This window comes from Peromyscus leucopus, chromosome 12 (genome assembly GCF_004664715.2).
Source record: "Peromyscus leucopus breed LL Stock chromosome 12, UCI_PerLeu_2.1, whole genome shotgun sequence".
In the NCBI taxonomy this organism is placed as follows: Eukaryota; Metazoa; Chordata; class Mammalia; order Rodentia; family Cricetidae; genus Peromyscus; species Peromyscus leucopus.
Window position 1 is genome coordinate 77,430,843 of NC_051073.1, and position 18,035 is coordinate 77,448,877.

The 18,035-nt window shown below is 43.7% G+C and overlaps 1 protein-coding gene across 6 annotated transcripts in view; it reads right to left on the reverse strand.

Annotated features, from left to right (window-relative positions):
* The window catches only part of Yeats2 (YEATS domain containing 2), a 106,136-nt gene that overhangs the window by 74,994 nt on the left and 13,107 nt on the right, over positions 1-18,035 (reverse strand). For 5 of the 6 annotated variants that reach the window (XM_028857613.2, XM_028857611.2, XM_028857612.2 and 2 more), the window contains exons 2-7: positions 16,662-16,780; positions 14,233-14,330; positions 13,231-13,323; positions 9,529-9,774; positions 7,757-7,872; positions 2,376-2,537 (exon numbers count right to left, since the gene is read on the reverse strand). In XM_028857613.2, coding sequence (XP_028713446.1) covers positions 2,376-2,537; positions 7,757-7,872; positions 9,529-9,774; positions 13,231-13,323; positions 14,233-14,330; positions 16,662-16,761 — 815 coding nt within the window. In that variant the 5' untranslated portion in view covers positions 16,762-16,780. The remainder of the gene's footprint in view (positions 1-2,375; positions 2,538-7,756; positions 7,873-9,528; positions 9,775-13,230; positions 13,324-14,232; positions 14,331-16,661; positions 16,781-18,035) is intronic. The other variant, XM_037209902.1, reaches the window with a different exon arrangement.

Sequence of the window (18,035 nt, forward strand, 5' to 3'; positions counted from 1 at the left end):
TGGAAATCTAGGGCAGTGTCAACTCCCCGGAACCTATGAAGGTGACCCTAGTGAGAACTCGTAGTAATAAGGGATACAGAACTTGAACCACCCATCTTCTGTAAGCAGGCAAGGCTCCCAATGGTGGACTGTGGCACCAACCCAGCCACAAAACCTTCAGCCTACAATCTGTCCCGCCTGCAAGAAGTGCTGGGGGAATGGGGGCACAGAACTTGTGGAGTGGCCAATCAATGACTGGCTTAACTTGAGGCCTACGCCACCCGAGGGACCCCATGACCAACACTGCCAGGACCCGGAAGCTGGACAGTCCAAAGACCTGGGATAAACCAAACGTGACAGACACCCCCCCACACCCGGCAGACAGACACACACACACAAAGATTCCTAATGATGTTCTACTATATTCATAGATGGGTGCCCTGTCCAGTTGTCATAAGAAAGGCTTCCTCCAGCAGCTGATGGGCACAGATGCAGAGACCCACAGCCAAACATTAGGCAAACAGGGAGCCTAGGTTGGAGGTCTCCATCAGGTCCCTCTCCTCAGAGTTCGGTGAACCCCATGGAAGAAAGTGTAGTGGGTAGCCATTCCAGCTTGGTTCTGGAAGTTCCAACCCCCATTGAGACTCTGGCAACTGTCACGCCTACGAGGCAGGGCGAGGGGAGGCGCCTGGGGACCCGAGAGCTGGACGGGCCAGCGCTCTCTCTGGGTGCTCTCTCGGTGCCGGGACGCTGACCGGTGGAGATTGACTGTGCAGAGCTCCGGAGAACACCGCTGGACTGCGTTACACCTTCCCCAGACCCTGCGACCTACCCATTACTTAATTTGTGAGTTACGCCATTAAATAAATATCCTTTTAACTACGTGGAGTGGCCAAAATAATTTCTCCAATAAGAAAGGGAGGAGGAAGCATGGGAGCCGGAGGGGCTCAAGACACCATGGGACTACAGAGACAGAGTAGCAATCTCAGGGCCTGCAGGGCTGTGCTAGGTCCTCTGCATAGATATTATGGTTACTGGCTTGGGGTTTGGGGGACTCCTGACAGTGGAAGTGGGGATGTCTCTGACTCTTCTGCCTGCCCTTGGGGCACTTTTCCTCCTACTGGGTTGCCTCACCCAGCCTTGAGTGAGGGTTTGTGTCTGGTCTTACGGCAACTTGTTATGCAGTGTTTGACTGATGTCCCTGGGAGGCCTGCTCTTTTCTGTAGGGAGATGGGGGTGGGGTGGATCTGGAGGAGAGGGGAGATGGGTGGGGGGAGGGTTAGAGGGAGGGAAAGCTGTGGTTGGGATGTATTGTATGAGAAAAGAATAAAAAAACTTTTCAAAAAGGTTCTACTTACAACATCAGTAAAACAGGTTCTAAGGGTGGATTTCAAAGAGGAGCTGCTGTGGGAATCAATAGACAACCATGATGAAGGCAGGGCAGGCCAGGCCAGGCGGGGCTGCAGCAGGACTCAGGTGTTCAGGGCTTTTTGGTTTTTTGAGACAGGGTTTTTCTGTTTAGCCCTTGCCAACCTCGCGAACTCAGTCTGTACACCATCTGCCTCTGCCTCCCGAGTGCTGGGATGAAAGGCGTGCGCCACCAGCTGGCTCTGAACTGAGTTGTTTTTAAGGCAGGAGGAAGGATGATCCAGAAACTACAGATATGAAAAGGAAGGCACTCTTTCCTAGACCCAACACCAAAGTGTGTGTGTGTGTGTGTGTGTGTGTGTGTGTGTGTGTGAGAGAGAGAGAGAGAGAGAGAGAGAGAGAGAGAGAGAGAGAGAGAGAGAGAAAGAGAGAGAGAGAGAGAGAAATCTGTCTGTCACTTTAAGAAGTTTAGCAGGGTCATGTTTTAGGAGTTAAGAATGAATAGAATGTTCTGTACCACACAGGAATTTCACTGACCACAGTATATAAACCACAGTATAGTCAGGGTGTTTAGGAGATGCTAACATATAAAGATGTACAGAATGCATCTAAGTAACTATCCAATAATGCATCTGAATAATTTCACATCACTACATACAACCATTCCATCTCCCTGAACTGTACTAGGTAAATCTACGTACATAAGATTATCACTGGATTACATCTGAGACAGTAAAATTATGAGAAACTTGAAACATTTCTGTAATGTTAAATTACTGTACTCTAGTTAATTATCAGTAACATTTTTTTATATACACCAGTGCTTCAAGGCTACTAACACAGTGCAGTGACAATATGACAGGAGACGACAGGCCCAGTTAGTGAAACACTGCAGAGGAAACCACAACTAAAGCCACTTAATGGCCAGGAGCAGGTACTGAGCAAGTTAATAACACTACAAACATTTCTAAGGCATGTTACAAAGTTAATCATTTTTCTTGAATTCAGTATATCTTAGGCATGCTCACCTAACTTCCACAAGGTCATTTGGTTTATAGCTCGGATGAAGGAAAAACCAAACTTTCTTGACAAAGTGATTAATGCTGGGTTCCCGACGGGACCCTCGGACATACACCATCCACTTATGGGTTGACTGGTCATTTTCTTCCCGCTTATCTGGAGGTATGTACCTGGAGAAGAAAGAGATAGATCACTGTCTTCCTCCAAAAGTCTCATCATTTGTGCTGGTGAGATGGCTCAGTGGATGAAGGCACTTGCCACAAAATTCTGACGATCTGAATTTGATCCCAAGATCCCTTAAAAAGGAGTCCTGACCTGCACACATGTGCCATGGTGTGCAAGTTCATACACACACAAATGATGCACATACCCACACAACAACAATAATAGTAATAAACTAAAAATAACCTAAAATTGCTCAGCAATTAAGATCACTGGCTGATCTTCCAGAGGATCCAGGTTCGAATCCCAGTACCCACAGCGTGGCTCACAGCTGTCTGTTCTGAGGCGTCTTCTGAGCTCCATAGGGACCAGGCACACATGTGGTGCACATACATACGTGAAGGCAAAATACACATACACATTTAAAAAAAAATCCTAACTACTACTAATGAGGTCCTGCTTAAAACAAGTTTAAAATCCCAGCAGTAATAAATGGCAAATCACACCTAACCAGTCTCAGTCTTTACTTTTTCTAAAGCCCTCCCCAGACCCCATGCCCTTAAAGTTTGTTTTCTGATTATCAATCCCAAATTAAAAGAGATCAATCACATTTTTCCCCCAAGACAGGGTTTCTCTATGTAACAGCTCTGGCATTCTGGCTATTCTGGAACTTGCTCTGCAGACCAGGCTGGCCTCGAACTCAAGAGATTCACCTGCCTCTGCCTCCCGAGTGCTGGGATTAAAGGTGTGAGCCACCACTGTCCGGCCACACTTGTTTTTTTATTAAGTGGGTACCTGAGGTGGAAATAAGCTGGCATTTAGGGAGCTTCAGGCTTCTCAGGTTTCAGGTAGGCAGTGTGGGACCCTCCTTGCCACTGTCTTCTCCCCTAAACACCCCAACTATCCATCCCCGACGTGACCAAGGCACACTGACGACATGACCACGGCACAGAAAGCCTCGTTCTCCTTGGTGGGCTTTGCCTCTTCACCACTGAATGGGGCACCCCTCTGGTGACAAGCATGGACGTGGCCCGACATCTAGACCCCCAATCATCTTTAGTGACACCAGGGACAAGCGTCAAACCTTCACAGGTGCTCTGTCCAGTCTTGGCACTCTGCTCTTCCATGAGGGAAGCACTAGTTTCTGAATTCCATGAGCCTGGCTGAGATTGCACTGGAATATCTGCAGATCAGCTTCAATTGGGGGTGGGGGGCTATTTGAAGTACTGGGCCTCCTCATCTGTTACCTGACACACTGCTCTACTTCTTCTCATAAAGCATAAAAGTTCTTCTTGAAGGGCTGGCACGTCTTTTGATTGATTGACTGAGCACGTTCTGATTGCTAATGTAAACATGGTTTTTAAATGTTTTCTATCACATAAGAACAACTGTCATGTAAGTACTGAGTACTGTGTAATGATACCACAGTCGATAACCTTGGTAAACTTTGATTAATCTTAAAATTAAATCATCAAAAATTTGGCTTTAGAGCCTAAAAGATAGCTTGGCAGGTACAGCACTTGCCATTTAAGCTTGGTGACCAGAGCTCAATCCTAGGAGTCCATGTAAATGTGGAAAGAGAGACTAATTCCACAAGGTGTCCACATAGTCTTAAAAAAGGTTTCTCCAGGCCGGGCAGTGGTGGCACACACCTTTGATCCCAGTACTGCAGAGGCAAGGGGATCTTTGAGTTCGAGACCAGCCTGATCTACAGAGTGAGTTCTAGGATAGCCAGGGCTACAAAGAGAAACCTTGTCTGGAAAAACAAAAACAAACAAACAACAACAAAGATTTTAAAAGGTTCCCCCAAACTTACACACTTGACAATAAATATTTACGCAATAGATCATATCAGAAATTTTTGCCAAGTACAATTTTACTCTAAATCCAAGACTGATTGGTAGACACATTAAGATAAAGTCTTATTAGGAACATGATTTTCTTTTGAAATGACTGAGGTTTGGGAAAACTGTTCCTTGAGGCCTCTTCCCACTGTGATACCAGGGCGAGGAAGTGTTTATGGCAAACAGGCTTCGGCAGAAGCTGCCCCTTTCCTCAGTGTGTGGCTGGCTTTGTTCAGGCCGAGGAATGCGGAGCCTTCCCCAGTGACATTCCCACCCAGAGACAGATGTGAGCGAGTGCAACCGCTCCTGCCCCTCGTCAGCCTCTGGACAAACCCCAGAGATCACTCTGGGGTTGCTAGGCAGACTCTCAGGCTTCCGCAGTCTGAGTAAGGAGGTTCATGTTTTCTGTCCTGGGCTTGAAAACTGGCTAACATGAACGGACTTACACTTTCAAATGCTCTCTCCAGAAAACGGTTCCAGCATGAGGAACCAGCACAGAGGATTCAAACAGCCAGTTTGTTTTCACAAATAGGTCAGGTCAAGGGGGACCCAGAAATCTCTGGGAACACTACCACCATGACAGACCAGTTACAGTTTTTGTCACCACAGGAGTGGTAGATTGAGAAGGACCTGGCAGTCCTTGAACTGGCTGGATGTTAAACACACTGCATCCTAACCTTTACACACAAAGTGACTTTGTGGGATGGAGTGACACTGTTCTGCAGTCCTCACTGCCACTAGAGAACACAGACAAACCACAGTGGCACCACGGAAGGAGGGAAGGAGGGCTGCACTCCTTCAAGATCAAACCTAGGCGGTTTCTGCAAACTCCACGTACAAATTCAAGAAATATATATAAGGTTAAAAGTTAAACCGAGGGGGCTGGAGAAATGAGATGGCTCAGCAGTTAAGAGCACTGGCTGCTCTTCCAGAGGTTCCGGGTTCAATTCCCAGCACCCACAGGGCAGCTCACAACTGTCTGGAATTCCAGTTCCCGGGGTCTGACAACCTCACAGACACACATGAAGGCAAATAAACAAATAGATCATTAAAAAAAGGCAAACCAAGCACCTACAAGAACATTTCGAACATTCTACTTTCATTTGTTGGCCGAGTCACTCACTCGCTCTCTGGAGACACGTGTGCCAGGGAGGGCACGTGGAGGTCAGGTGACCTCTGTCCACTCAGCTCTCTCTGTTGACTTTTATGTGTGTTCCAGGGTGGAGTTCAGGTCAGCAGTCCTGTGTGGCAAGTGCTTCTACCCACTGAACCATCCTGTCAGCCCCCAAAGCATGCACCTCTTCCTTTTTTAAAGGATGTTTTTAAAGCCGTGCATGGTGGTACATGCCTTTAATCCCAGCCCCGGGGAGGTTAAGGAGGGTGATCTCTGTGAGCTCCAGGCCAGACAAGGCTGCACAGTGAGACTGTCTCAAAACAAAACAAAAACCAAACCACACACACACACACTATAATTTTCTACATTTTAGAAATTAAAACAAAAACTGACTTTAAAAGTATTTATGTTGAGCTGGAGACATAGATAGCTCAGCAGTCAGGAGCACTGACTGTTTCCAGAGGACCCAGGTTTGAATCTCAGTATTGGAAAGATCTGACACCCTCACAGACACACATGCAGGCAAAACACCAGTGCACACAAAATAAAAGTGAGCAAATTATCTTTTAAAAAGTATTTATGGCCGGGCAGTGGTGGCGCACACCTTTAATCCCAGCACTCAGGAGGCAGAAGCAGGTGGATCTCTATGAGTTCGAGGCCAGCCTGGTCTCCAAAGCAAGTTCCAGAAAAGGCACAAAGCTACACAGAGAAACCCTGTCTCGAAAAACCAAAAAGAAAGAAAGAAAAGAAAAAGTATTTATGTCAAAGCATTCATCAGACAGTTGAAAATGAGACCTCTTCTATCTAAAGATAAACACCAGGGACTTTTACTATTTACAATTCAAATCTCTCTGGCTCACCTTTCAGAGTCACTAAAAATCTTAATATTGTTTCTTGTTTGTTTGCTTGTTTAGTTCTGAGATGGGGTCTTACTGTGTAGCCCAAGCTAGCCTTGAACTCATAGAGGGCCTGAGTGTTAGAATTTGGAAGGAAAAAAAAATCAAATTACAAAATGCTATCACACTTAAGTCATTCCATCTTTAAATTTTATTATTTATGTGTACGGCTGCTTTGACCGAATGTCTGTCTGTGTATCACATGTGTGCAGTACCTGCAGAGGAAAGAAGAGGATGCTGTATCCCCTAGAACTAGTTGCAAATAGGTGTGAGTGGTCACATGGGGACTGGGCATTGAACCCGAGTCCTCTGGAAGAGCATCCAGTGTTCTTAACCATTGAGCCATTTCTTTAGCCTCCTAAATCACCCCATTTCACAAAAGTACATGGGTTTTCAGAAAAAAGAATTTGGCTTCAGTTTTGGGGGGACAACGACAGGTAAGTATGAAATGTTGAGATTATGAGACGGGGGAACATGTCTTTGAAAGCTAGAATAGAAGGCAGTGATGAAACCTCCCTGCCTCACTGGCTCTCAAACAACAGCAATGCACACCTTTCCCCGCAGCATTCCGGGGCCAGACACAAGCAGATCCCTAGAGTTCTAACCTAGCCTTCTTTACACAGTGAGTTCTAGGCTAGTGACGCCCTGTTTCACAAGGAAAGCCAAACAAAATATAAAAACAAAACCAAACAAATACCTAAGTAATACCTTCACAAATTTCACAAGTGTAAGAACCAACTGGGTATGGTGGTGTGTGTTTGAACATGAGCTACGCAGGAAGCAGAGGCAGGATGACCGTGAACTTGAGGCCAGCTTGGCAAAACAGCGAGACACTGGCTCAAAAATAAACAGAGGATGAGAGATAGCTCACGGTTTAAAGCACAGGCTGCTCTTCCAGAGAACCCAGGGTGGCTCCCAGCACCCACACGGCCACTCACAACTCTGTGACTCCAGTCTTGGGGATCTGACACATTCTTCTGGCCTCAGCAGGAACCAGGCATTCATGTGGAACACATACACACAGGCAACTCAAATACATAAAGTAAAAATAAATAGGTAAAGCTAAGTGTAAAAAGGATATTACCCTGTTAACACCTATTTATCACCAGGGATAGTCACAGATGTGGTCCAAGACAGAGTATCACTAGATCAGGGAAACTGTAAGATGGAAACTTCTCAGTTCTGTTTCTGATTTTGCTAACTAAGGTGCAAGATTACCCTGAGAATGCCTCTGGACCACCATTTACTTTTAAAACAAAAGCCTGGAAGAAAGAATTCCCGAGCTTTCCTCCCACTGTAATACCACAGGAAAGAAGTAGTGAAGTATTCATGTTTAAGTGAGTCACTGATGGGGATATTTCACGGATACTCACTTGGACACGTTGCCTACTACTATGGTTTTCTTCACAAAAAGCCGAGAAGTCTCATCTCCTGTGAGGTCGGTGTTCCGCAGTTCCCTTTTGTGGGAGCCACTAACACTCGAAGTGTCCTGAAAGAAACGACAATTGACATTTGTATCCATTTAAGCAACATTCAAGAGGATGCTGACATAACAAAGGTCTGAATAAAATAACTCAGAATGTTTTGTCTTTTAGAAAACAGGTCTTCTATAGCCCAGCAGGCCTGGGGCCCACTATATAGCTCTCATCTGCTCCCCCAAGTGCTGGGAATATGGGCATCAGTCACCACACCAGGCAGAGTGGATGTTTCAGATTTTTGTTTGCTAAATTTATGTTTTAGTTTATGCATGTTTTTGCTTGCATGTGTGTTTATTCACCATGTGTGTGCCTGGTGCCCACGGAGGCCACAAGAGGGTGTAGAATCCCTGGTGACTAGCGTCATGATGGCTGTGAGCTGTCATGTGAGGCTGGAACCAAACTCAGGTCCTCTGGAAAAGCAGCCAGCGCTCTAAACCTCTGAGCATCTCTCCAGTCTGTTTTTCTTTTTTTCAGAAAAAGAATTTAGTGAGTCTAGGGATGTAGCTCAGTTGGCAGAGTACTTCTCTGGCTTGTACCAAGCCTTGGGTTCTGTCTCCAGCACTTCAAAGGTAAAGGCAGGAGAAAGAATACTGGCCAAATACAAGGAAATCCAAACGCTAAGAGTTCTGATGATAAGGTGTCAAACTGGGTTAATTTAGAAAAGGCCTTTCTGTTTTACTTTTTTCAATGGCGGACAAACAAATTTACAGTAAAAATCCCCTTTTATGAAAAATAAACCAAATACTGATGACTGAATATACAGAAAACAACTGAAGATTCCCTCTACGACAGAAGCGGTGGCTGGGAAATGGCTGGTCTGACTTAATAGTGAGTCTATACATAAATACAAACACCAAGGAACAGAGCGGTTTCAATCTATGCAGTCATACTATCATAGCTGGGCACAGTGGAGCGCACGCCTGTGATTCCAGCACTCGGAGGCAGAGGCAGGGGGATCACTACAAGTTCCAGACCAGCTTGGTCTACATAATCAGTGCCTGGCCAGCCAGGGCCTCCCAGCAAATCTCTGTCAAGGAAAGAGCTGTGTATTTTGGTTTTTGTATGTCAAACTGCACCCGCCAATACTTAGACCATCATCGAATAGGGAACTGCAACTCATAAGGGTTCTTTTCCATCTCTATGAAGGACCTCCATAGCTCTGCTGCACTCTGGAGCACTACGCTCTAAAGTCAGAATGTCAAAACACACACACACACACACACACACCCCAGAACGACAACCACGTACACTCAGCTGGGTATGATGGTTCACACCTGTGACCCAGCACTCACAAGGCCAAGAAAGGAGGGTTCTGTTAGTTTGAGACCAGCCTGGCTATAGTGCAAGATGCTAGGGGAAAAAAAAAAAAAAAGACTCAGTTTCTTAGTCAACCCTGTAAAAGATGATTCGATCTTTTAACATCACTACTTGGGAGTTGAGGCAAAAGATGCCACAAGTTTTCAGCCAGCCTGCCCCAGGCCAGGCTATAGACAAAGACCCCATCTCAAAGGACCAAAGACTCATTTCTCTGCTGTTAAAAAAAAAAAAAAAAAATCAGACAACTAATGTCCTAGGGTCCCCAGAAAAGAATGAGAAATGTGCCACACTTAGTAAACGGTAGGTCCTTTCTCCCCTGGAGCCCAGCCCGCTCCCTTCCAGCGCTATACCCTTCCCGTGTTGCGGCTGGATCTCTGCTCCACCGTGCTGGAGAGTCTTTCCTCCACATCCATGTTGCTGTTATTGTCTTTGTCAGACAGGAAGTCATTTTGTTGAGACAGTGAGTCACTTTCAGAATGATTGGCAGATGGTGTTTCTGATCTCTGATTGGTAGGAGATGACGACCTAGAAGGTGATTCCAAAAATTTCTTGATAGCAGGGTGGTTAAAAGCCATCGTATCAAATGTCTTCAATCCCTAGAAAAATGAAAGAAGCAAACTTAGTCAAATCCATCAAAACTGGTGAAAAATTGAACTCCTGAAAACTCCAAGTTATGTTAAGATCATGTTAACAAGTCTTCAAAAATCCCTCCAAATCCAGGCTGGAGAGCTGCCTTAGTCATTAAAGGCTAGACTCACACCAAAAAATAAAGAAATTCTCTCCATATCATAATTTTTTTTTTCTGAGACAGAGTTTCTCTGTGTAGCTTTGGTACCTGTCCCAGATCTCGCTCTGTAGTCCAGGCTGGCCTCGAACTCACAGAGATCCGCCTGGCTCTGCCTCCTGAGTGCTGGGATTAAAGGCGTGTGCTGTCCCATATCCATAAATTCTTATAACTAGCCTGTATCAACAATACAAAAACTAGAGCAACAAATAATAATACAAAAATTCTAACACCAAAAGCCAACAATGAGCCAGGTGTGGTGGTGGCACATACCTGTGAAAACATCACTCAGGGGGCTGAGGCAGGAAAATCTGGAACACTCTGGGCTACGTGACCAGAAAACATTTGAAAGACTTAAATAATGTAGCTCGGCTGAGAGTCTAGCATGCTCGAAGTGGCACCACATAAATGCAGCATGGAAGAGCATGCCTGTAATCCTGGCATCCAGGAGGTGGAAGCAAGAAGCTCAGGAGTTCAAGATATGTGCCACTATGCCCAGCAAGATTTAATTTAAAAAGTACAGGCAGGACGGTGGTGTCGCACATCTTTAGTCACAGTGCTTGGGAGGCAGAGGCAGGAAGATTTCTCTGAGTTCAAGGTCAGCCTATTCTACAGAGTGAGTTTCCAGGACTGCCAGGGCTGTTAAACAGAGAAACCCTGTCTTAAAAAATGAAAAAAGAAATAATAATAAAAAATAGAAAAATTTTATAAAATAAAAAGTACACAGAGCCAGGCCTTGTGGTTATATTTATAATCCCAGAACCTTTGGAATCTAAGTAGGGGAGAACATCTCCTTGAGTTCAAGGTCAGCCTGGTTTATTTAGTGAGACTCTAGTTCAAAACAAAGATGAAAGTGTACAATATAAAAAGTGACACCCACACAGAAGTAAAAAAATCAATGTTAGAAGCTTTAAAATCAGCAACGTGCAATGTTTTCCCTCAGGCTAGTATGGAAGCCTAAGTTCAGCTGTTTTAAAATGGTGTTACTGGGTGTTCTTCCAGCTCTCATGTAGACAGCTCACAACTCTAGCTCCAAGGAAATTCATCAGAGGGATGGCTCTGGCCTCCGTCGACACCTGCACTCACGTGTACACACCCAGACACAAGCACACACAATTTACAAAATGAATTACTTAAAAACAAAACAAAACAACAACAAAAAACACCTCTATTATTGGCTGGGCATGGTGGCCCTACCTATAATCCCAGTACTTGGGAGGAAGAGGCAGGAGGATTGTAATTTCTAAGCCAGTATGAGCTATATAGCAAGATTTCACCGGTGGTGGTGGTGCACGCCTTTAGTTCCAGCACACGGGAGGCAGAGGCAGGCGGATCTTTGTGAGTTCGAGGCCAGCCTGGTCTACAGAGCGAGATCCAGGAAAGGCACAAAGCTACAGAGAGAAACCCTGTCTCAAAAACCAAAAAAAAAAAAAAAAAAAAAAAAGATTTCAATCCAAGACACACACACACCACATAGCTACATAATATTAATAAAAACAAAACAAAACAAAAAAAAAAACCTGATCTGGTGTGGACACTAATATTTTAAAATAAGAAACAGAGCTGATTAATTCAGTAATAGGGTTTTTCAGAGCTGTAAATGTGTGCTCCAAATTTAAGATAATTTAAAAAAAAAAGTCCTTGAATGCTTGGTTGCTTTTTTTTAACTTTGAAAGAATTATTTATTTATTTTATTTATATGAGTGTTTTGCCTGCATGCACACGTGTGCACCATGTGAACACCTGGTAGATGCAGAGGACAAAAGAGGGTGCCGGATGCCCTAAAAGTGATGTTATTGACTTGCAAGCCACTGTGTAGACGCTAGGAACTGAACCCAATAAAAACCAACTGAACCATCTCTCCAGCCCAGCCCTTAGTAAATAAATCTTGATCAGAACATCAGGAGATAAAATCTGTACATTTCTAGACTATCAAACACCAGATTCTCACTGCTAATGGTAAATCAACAAAACACTAACCAGTTTTTCAAGCCCAGCAGCTATCATGGTAAGCCAATACTAAGCTATTTAATCCACAACATCAGAATTTTTGCTGGACCGGATAGTACAACTTCCACAAATTCATATCCACCCGGATTCTGTGGCTTTATTCAGAAATAGCCTGAGGGACTGTGGGTATTGCTGAATTGCAGATTCCTATCATATGTGAGACCCTGGGATCAGTCACAGGCTAACAATGCACAAGAAGAGGAGAGTCAACAAGGGTCTTTGTAGATGTAATCAATTTAAAACAAGTCACACCAGACTGAAGTCAACCCCAACCCAGAACGAAGATCCTTAAAGGAACCTTAGAGAAAACTCCAGGGAGACACCTAAGGGATAACGCTTTGCTAGCCCCGCCCTTCCCCATAGGGTTTCCCTGTGACTGTCATGAAACTCACTCTGTAGAACAGGTTGGCCTCGAACTCAGCTGTCTCTTTAGTGCTAGGATTAAAGGCATGTGACACTACTGTCCAGCTTATTTGGACATTTTTTTATCTTACTGATCTTTTGCTTATACATTATGATCTCCAATTTTGTGTGTGTGTGTGTGTGTGTGTGTGTGTGTGTGTGTGTGTGTGTGTGTGTGTTTCACTGAGCTTAATACACAGCTGCCAGGAAAAAAGTTTTATAGTGAGCACTGAAATGTTACAATGTCTAGAACTTACTTTTAAATGTTCTAGAAGAAAGAAAACAATATAATTTTAAACTGATGAATCTACATGGTATGCAAAATATATTTATTTGTATTTCTCTTATACTGAAAAACTATTCATTATAAAGTAGCATTTGGGCCAGGCATTGGTGGAACATGCCTTTAATCCCAGCACTCCAGAGACAGAGGCAGGCGAATCTCTGAATTTGAGGCCAGTCTTTTCTACAGAGTGAGTTCCAAGACAGTCAGGGGTACACAGAGAAACCCCGTCTGGAAAAACAAACAAACAGAACAAAGAGGAGTGGCATTTGGAAAGCAAGTTGAGTGAGGCAAAGAGGAAGAGCTAGGGAGAGCTGCAGGGAGGTCTCCCAGGCGGCGAGGTCTGTCTCCCGCCCGATCTGAATAGCCTAGTATAACACTAGCAACCAGCAGGGACAGGACAGGACCACGGTTAACACAATGCCGATGATCTACGTTCTTCGGAAGGGCGGGCAGGCTCATTCAATTCCAAAGGTCAAGGTAAGAAATGGTAGGGAATCCAAACTGACCCGATGTCCCCCGAGACAAGGAAAATGGAGGCTTAGAAAAGACTGGAGCATGAGGAACACTTACCTCAGAAACCTTCAGAAGACCGGCAGAAGCGTAATAGTTTGCTACAATGCATGCGCGGAGCTTGTCCATCATCCTTCGGGCTTCAATCAGTCGCTAAAAAGAAGCGAGAGTTTACACAGAAAAGTAACGACGACTTAAAATCCGCAAAATAAAGGCAAACAATTGAAGCAGGAACTCAGCGTCTTGAACCCCATCAATAACTAACTATTTTCTCCTAACTAAACTGGCAAAGGTAAGGGCTGGAGATGCAGCTCAGTGACTGAGTGCTGATGTGTATAAGCAAAGCCCTGGAGTCTCTGCTTCTACCTCAAAGCACAATGAGGATGGAGACAGTGTGTGTGCTTCCCTAATCAGTAACGTCTTAAAAAATGACAAACAAAAACAGTGACACACACGGTGTGTGTGTGCACTCACTAACATATTCATTAAGAATAAAACACTGAGAACACTATCCAAAAGAACTATCTTAGGGACAGAAGTTCGAGTAGAACTTATCTTTTATTCAATCTCATTTCTTTGTTTTGTTTTTTTTGAGAAAAAGACTCATGTACCCCAGGCTGGCTTCAAGCTCCCTATGCAGCTGAGGATGACCTTAAAGGTGTAGTCCTCTTGTCCCCATCTCCCACGCCCTGGAATTACAGGTCTGTGCTCAGCCCTCAGCAGGGTATCTTTCTGTTTGTTTCAAGACAGGGTCTCAATATGCAGTCTTGGCTGTCCTGGAACTCAGTATGGAGACCAAGTTGTCCTAGAACTCAGAGATCCATCTGTCTCTGCCTCTGGAGTGCCAGGATTAAAGATGTGTGCCAACATGCCCAGCAATGGGAAAGTTTTTGAAACTTTTTCAAATACTCTTTTCCCTCCATAAACCATCTGTCTCTGCCTCTGGAGTGCCAGGATTAAAGATGTGTGCCAACATGCCCAGCAATGGGAAAGTTTCTGAAACTTTTTCAAATACTCTTTTCCCTCCATAAATTCAGTTTTTTCAATTTATCATTATTATACCTGGTCAATGACGTCGATCTCATGTTCCTTATTCTTCATTTCAAGAGCAAATTGCTCCTTAATAATAGTCTCAATTTTCTGCACAGCTGCATCTCGAGCTACATAAAGAGCACAAGGACACCAAATTAATCCGTAGCTAGCTTGATTTAAATCGGCAGTTATAGAAACGCAAGGGACAGAAACTGCTTTGGGTTCATGGAACAGTATCTTTAGCAAACACACAGAAGTACACAGCTGTATAATCTGTTCTTAAATGGTTCTGAAAGAAAAATGTTCCTTTTCATCTGCACGAAACTACGTAGAATGGGGAAGCAAGAGGTAAGCCAAAAACAAAATACCACGTGATAGGTCTTAAATATAGTTAATAAAAAGATACTTTCATTTGGTGTGTGTGTGTGTGTGTGTGTGCGCGCGCGCGCGCACGCACGCGCGCGCGTTCTTTCTCTTGCTCTCTCTCCGCCTACCCTCCCCCTTGCTCTGTGGAGGCCAGAAAAGGGTGTCCGATACTCTGGAGCTGGACTTATAGGAGGTTATGAGTTGCCCAATATAAGTGCTTGGAATAGAACTCTATTCCTCTGGAAGAGCAGCAAATGCTCTTAACTGCTGAGCCATCTCTCCAGTCTCCAATATATATACACAATTTTTTATGTCGGATTAAGAGAGATAAATGAGTCAAAATATTAATATAATTGACAATTTGCTTTTCAACAGATTACATAATAATATTTCTGAACCTTAAATCTCCTCTAGCAGCTACCAGCAGGGTTAGACTAGATCAGTGTTTTCCAAATTCCCATGATTCATGTATGACCCTCAAGATTGCTAGTACATCTAGTTCATGTGCTCAAAGCTTGGTCCCCAACTGACAGCGATATTGGGAGGTTTTAGCAAGTCTAGGTGTGGCCTAGTTGGAGGAAGGAAGTCCATGCCTTGAAGGATATATCTTATCCTAAGGCCCTGTGGCTTACTCTTTCTCTTTTAGCTTCTAAACTATCGACAGTCAACAGCCTCCAACTACTACAAGAATGACATCATGCTCTGTGCCTGACATCAGGCCCAGGGCTACGGCCAGCCACCCTTGGACTAAAACCTCTGCAAACAAGGCAAGAGTCCTCTCCTCCTTTGACATTTGACAGCTAACACACAAGTGAAACATTTAATGAGCACATTTAATACTTTAATGTCTTACCTATTTAAGCAACAGTACCCATGAGATAACCTGATAAGGTTATTCTTATTTCTATATACATGAAAATATGAAGCTATTAAAAACCTTCACCTATGTATCACCTACAATCACCTCATGTGGTTATGCCATATAATAGACATCAAAAACTTTGATTTTGTATTATTATTTTTAAATATTTATTTTATTTTTAATTATGTGTTTCTGTGTGTGAGTGCAGATGCCCATGGAGGCCAAAAAGGGCATTGACTTCCCTAAGCTGGAGTTATAGGCTGTTGTGTGAGCCACCAACATGGATGCTGGGAACCAAACTTGGGTCCTCTGCAGGAGCTTGGAGCTGGAATGCTGACTCAGCAGTTAAGAGCACTGACTACTTTTGCAGAGGACCCGGAGCTTGATTCCTAGCACCCACATGGCAGCTAACAATCTCCATCTCCTGTAACTCCAGTTTCAGGGGCTCCAATACCCTCCTTTGGTCTGCACAGGCAATGCATGTGCATGGCACACAGACATACATGCAAGCACAACATCATATACATGAAATATTTTTTAAAAAGCCAAGAAATGAGTGGGGCAGTAGTGCACACCTTTTATCCCAGCACTGGGGAGGCAGAGGCATATCTCTAAGTTCAAGGCCATCCTGGTCTAGAGATTGAGTTCCAGGACAGCCGGGGCTACACAGAGAAACCCTGTCTCTAAATAAATAAATAAACAAACAAACAAACAAATAAGTGAATGAATGAATGAATGAATGAATATCTTAAGATCAGATCAGGTGTAGCAGTTCACAATTTTAATCACAACACTTGGGAGGCAGAGGCAGGTCAATCTCTGTGAGTTCGAGGCCAGCCTGGTCTACAGAGTGAGTTCCAGGACAGCCAGGGCTACATAATAAAGACCTGGTCTCAAAAAACCCAAAGGGGGTAAATTAAAAAAAAAACAAAAAACAACAAAACAGAGAGGTATGCACTCAACCACTAAGCTGTCTCTCCAGATGCCGAAACTCTGATTTTAAGGAATATGCAACAACAGCTAAGACGTACAGCTTGCTTTCCCTCCAGACTAGTTGACATGCTCCTGCCGGACCCCCTCCTTGTGTGTGCCACATGGTGTACTGCAGAGCACTAGGCTAGCCCTCACATATCCTTCAGCTTGTTTACAATGACATATTCACGTAGATTCTGTAAATCCTGTGCATAGGCAAATGTCAGCGAGTTGAGTCTCAAAGCAACTCAATGTCTACCTGAACTCTCAATTGCTTTATGCCGCTTATTTGGAAGGGCCACAGACACATCCTCATAATCAGGGTCGGTTTCTTTAATGGTTCGCTTGATTCCAGACATGGTGACATTCAATTCTTCACTGCGAAGCAATAACAAACACATTAATAGTACTGTGAAATACTGGCATGTATAAATGTTTACGTACATACACAAAGGTAATAAATAAACACTACAAAATACTGGTACTTATAAGCCTGTGCACATGCAGGCTAAACATGCCTGGTCTGAAAAGCTTGAATCCAGAAATGTTTCAACCTTATGAATTTTAGATCTTCTGCTTAGGGATGCTCAATCAACTCTTGGTGTTTGTATATACTCAGCCAACATTAAATCTAACATTAAGTTTCTAAAAATATTATCAGCACAGTTATTTGTTAAAAAGCCCAGATTTCCCTTTCAAGAGAAAAAATCTTTAACAAAGTTGCACATTGATCCATTGCTCACAATTCTTTTTTTTTCTTCCTTTGTTTTTTATTTTATTTTATTTTGAAATAGGGTCTATGTATCCTTAGCTGTCCTGAATCTCAATGTAGAACAGGCTGACCTTGAACTCAGGGTACTTCATGCCTCTGCCACTGTCTCCCAAGTGCTGGGATTAAAGGCATATGCCACCATGACTGGCCTGTTGACACTTTTCAAAAAGAGTCTACCTTTCACAGAAGTGTCATATATATAAATAATAAACCAAACTGTGATAAAAGCAATGTTAAGCTTACAGTGCTGTGTAATTCACAAAGCTTTAAGCATATTTCAAAGCATGAACAGTATAATTCAGGGCTCATTCCAATATGCAAACCCCACCTCTGATACTTCTACAGCGCCTGCTATGGCAGTTACTCAAATAATCTCTGATCTTTTAGTATTATTTATAATAAACACAACTGTGGACTTATAAAACTACTCAACAACTTTGCAGTATGGATAAATAAGCCAGTCTTCCATATAAATGCTTGAATAGACAATCCCACAAATCCTCTAATTTCACAATGTTTCATATATTAGCCTACATGTGGCTACTTAAATTTAAAACTAAATTAAGAGATCCAGGACAGGCACCAAAACTACACAGGGAAACCCTGTCTCGAAACCCCGCCCCCCCAAAAAAACCCACTAAATTGATTAAATTTAAATAAAGTGGGGTTGGAGATGGCTCTGCAGTTAAGAGCACTGGCTGCTCTTCCAGGGGACCTGGGTTGGATTCCCAGCACCAACGGCAGCTCACAGCCATCTGAAACTCCTGTTTCAGAGGATCTGACTCCCTCTTCTGACCTTCACAGGCACCAGGCACGCATGTGGTTCACAGATGACACACACAATAAAATTAAACACATTCA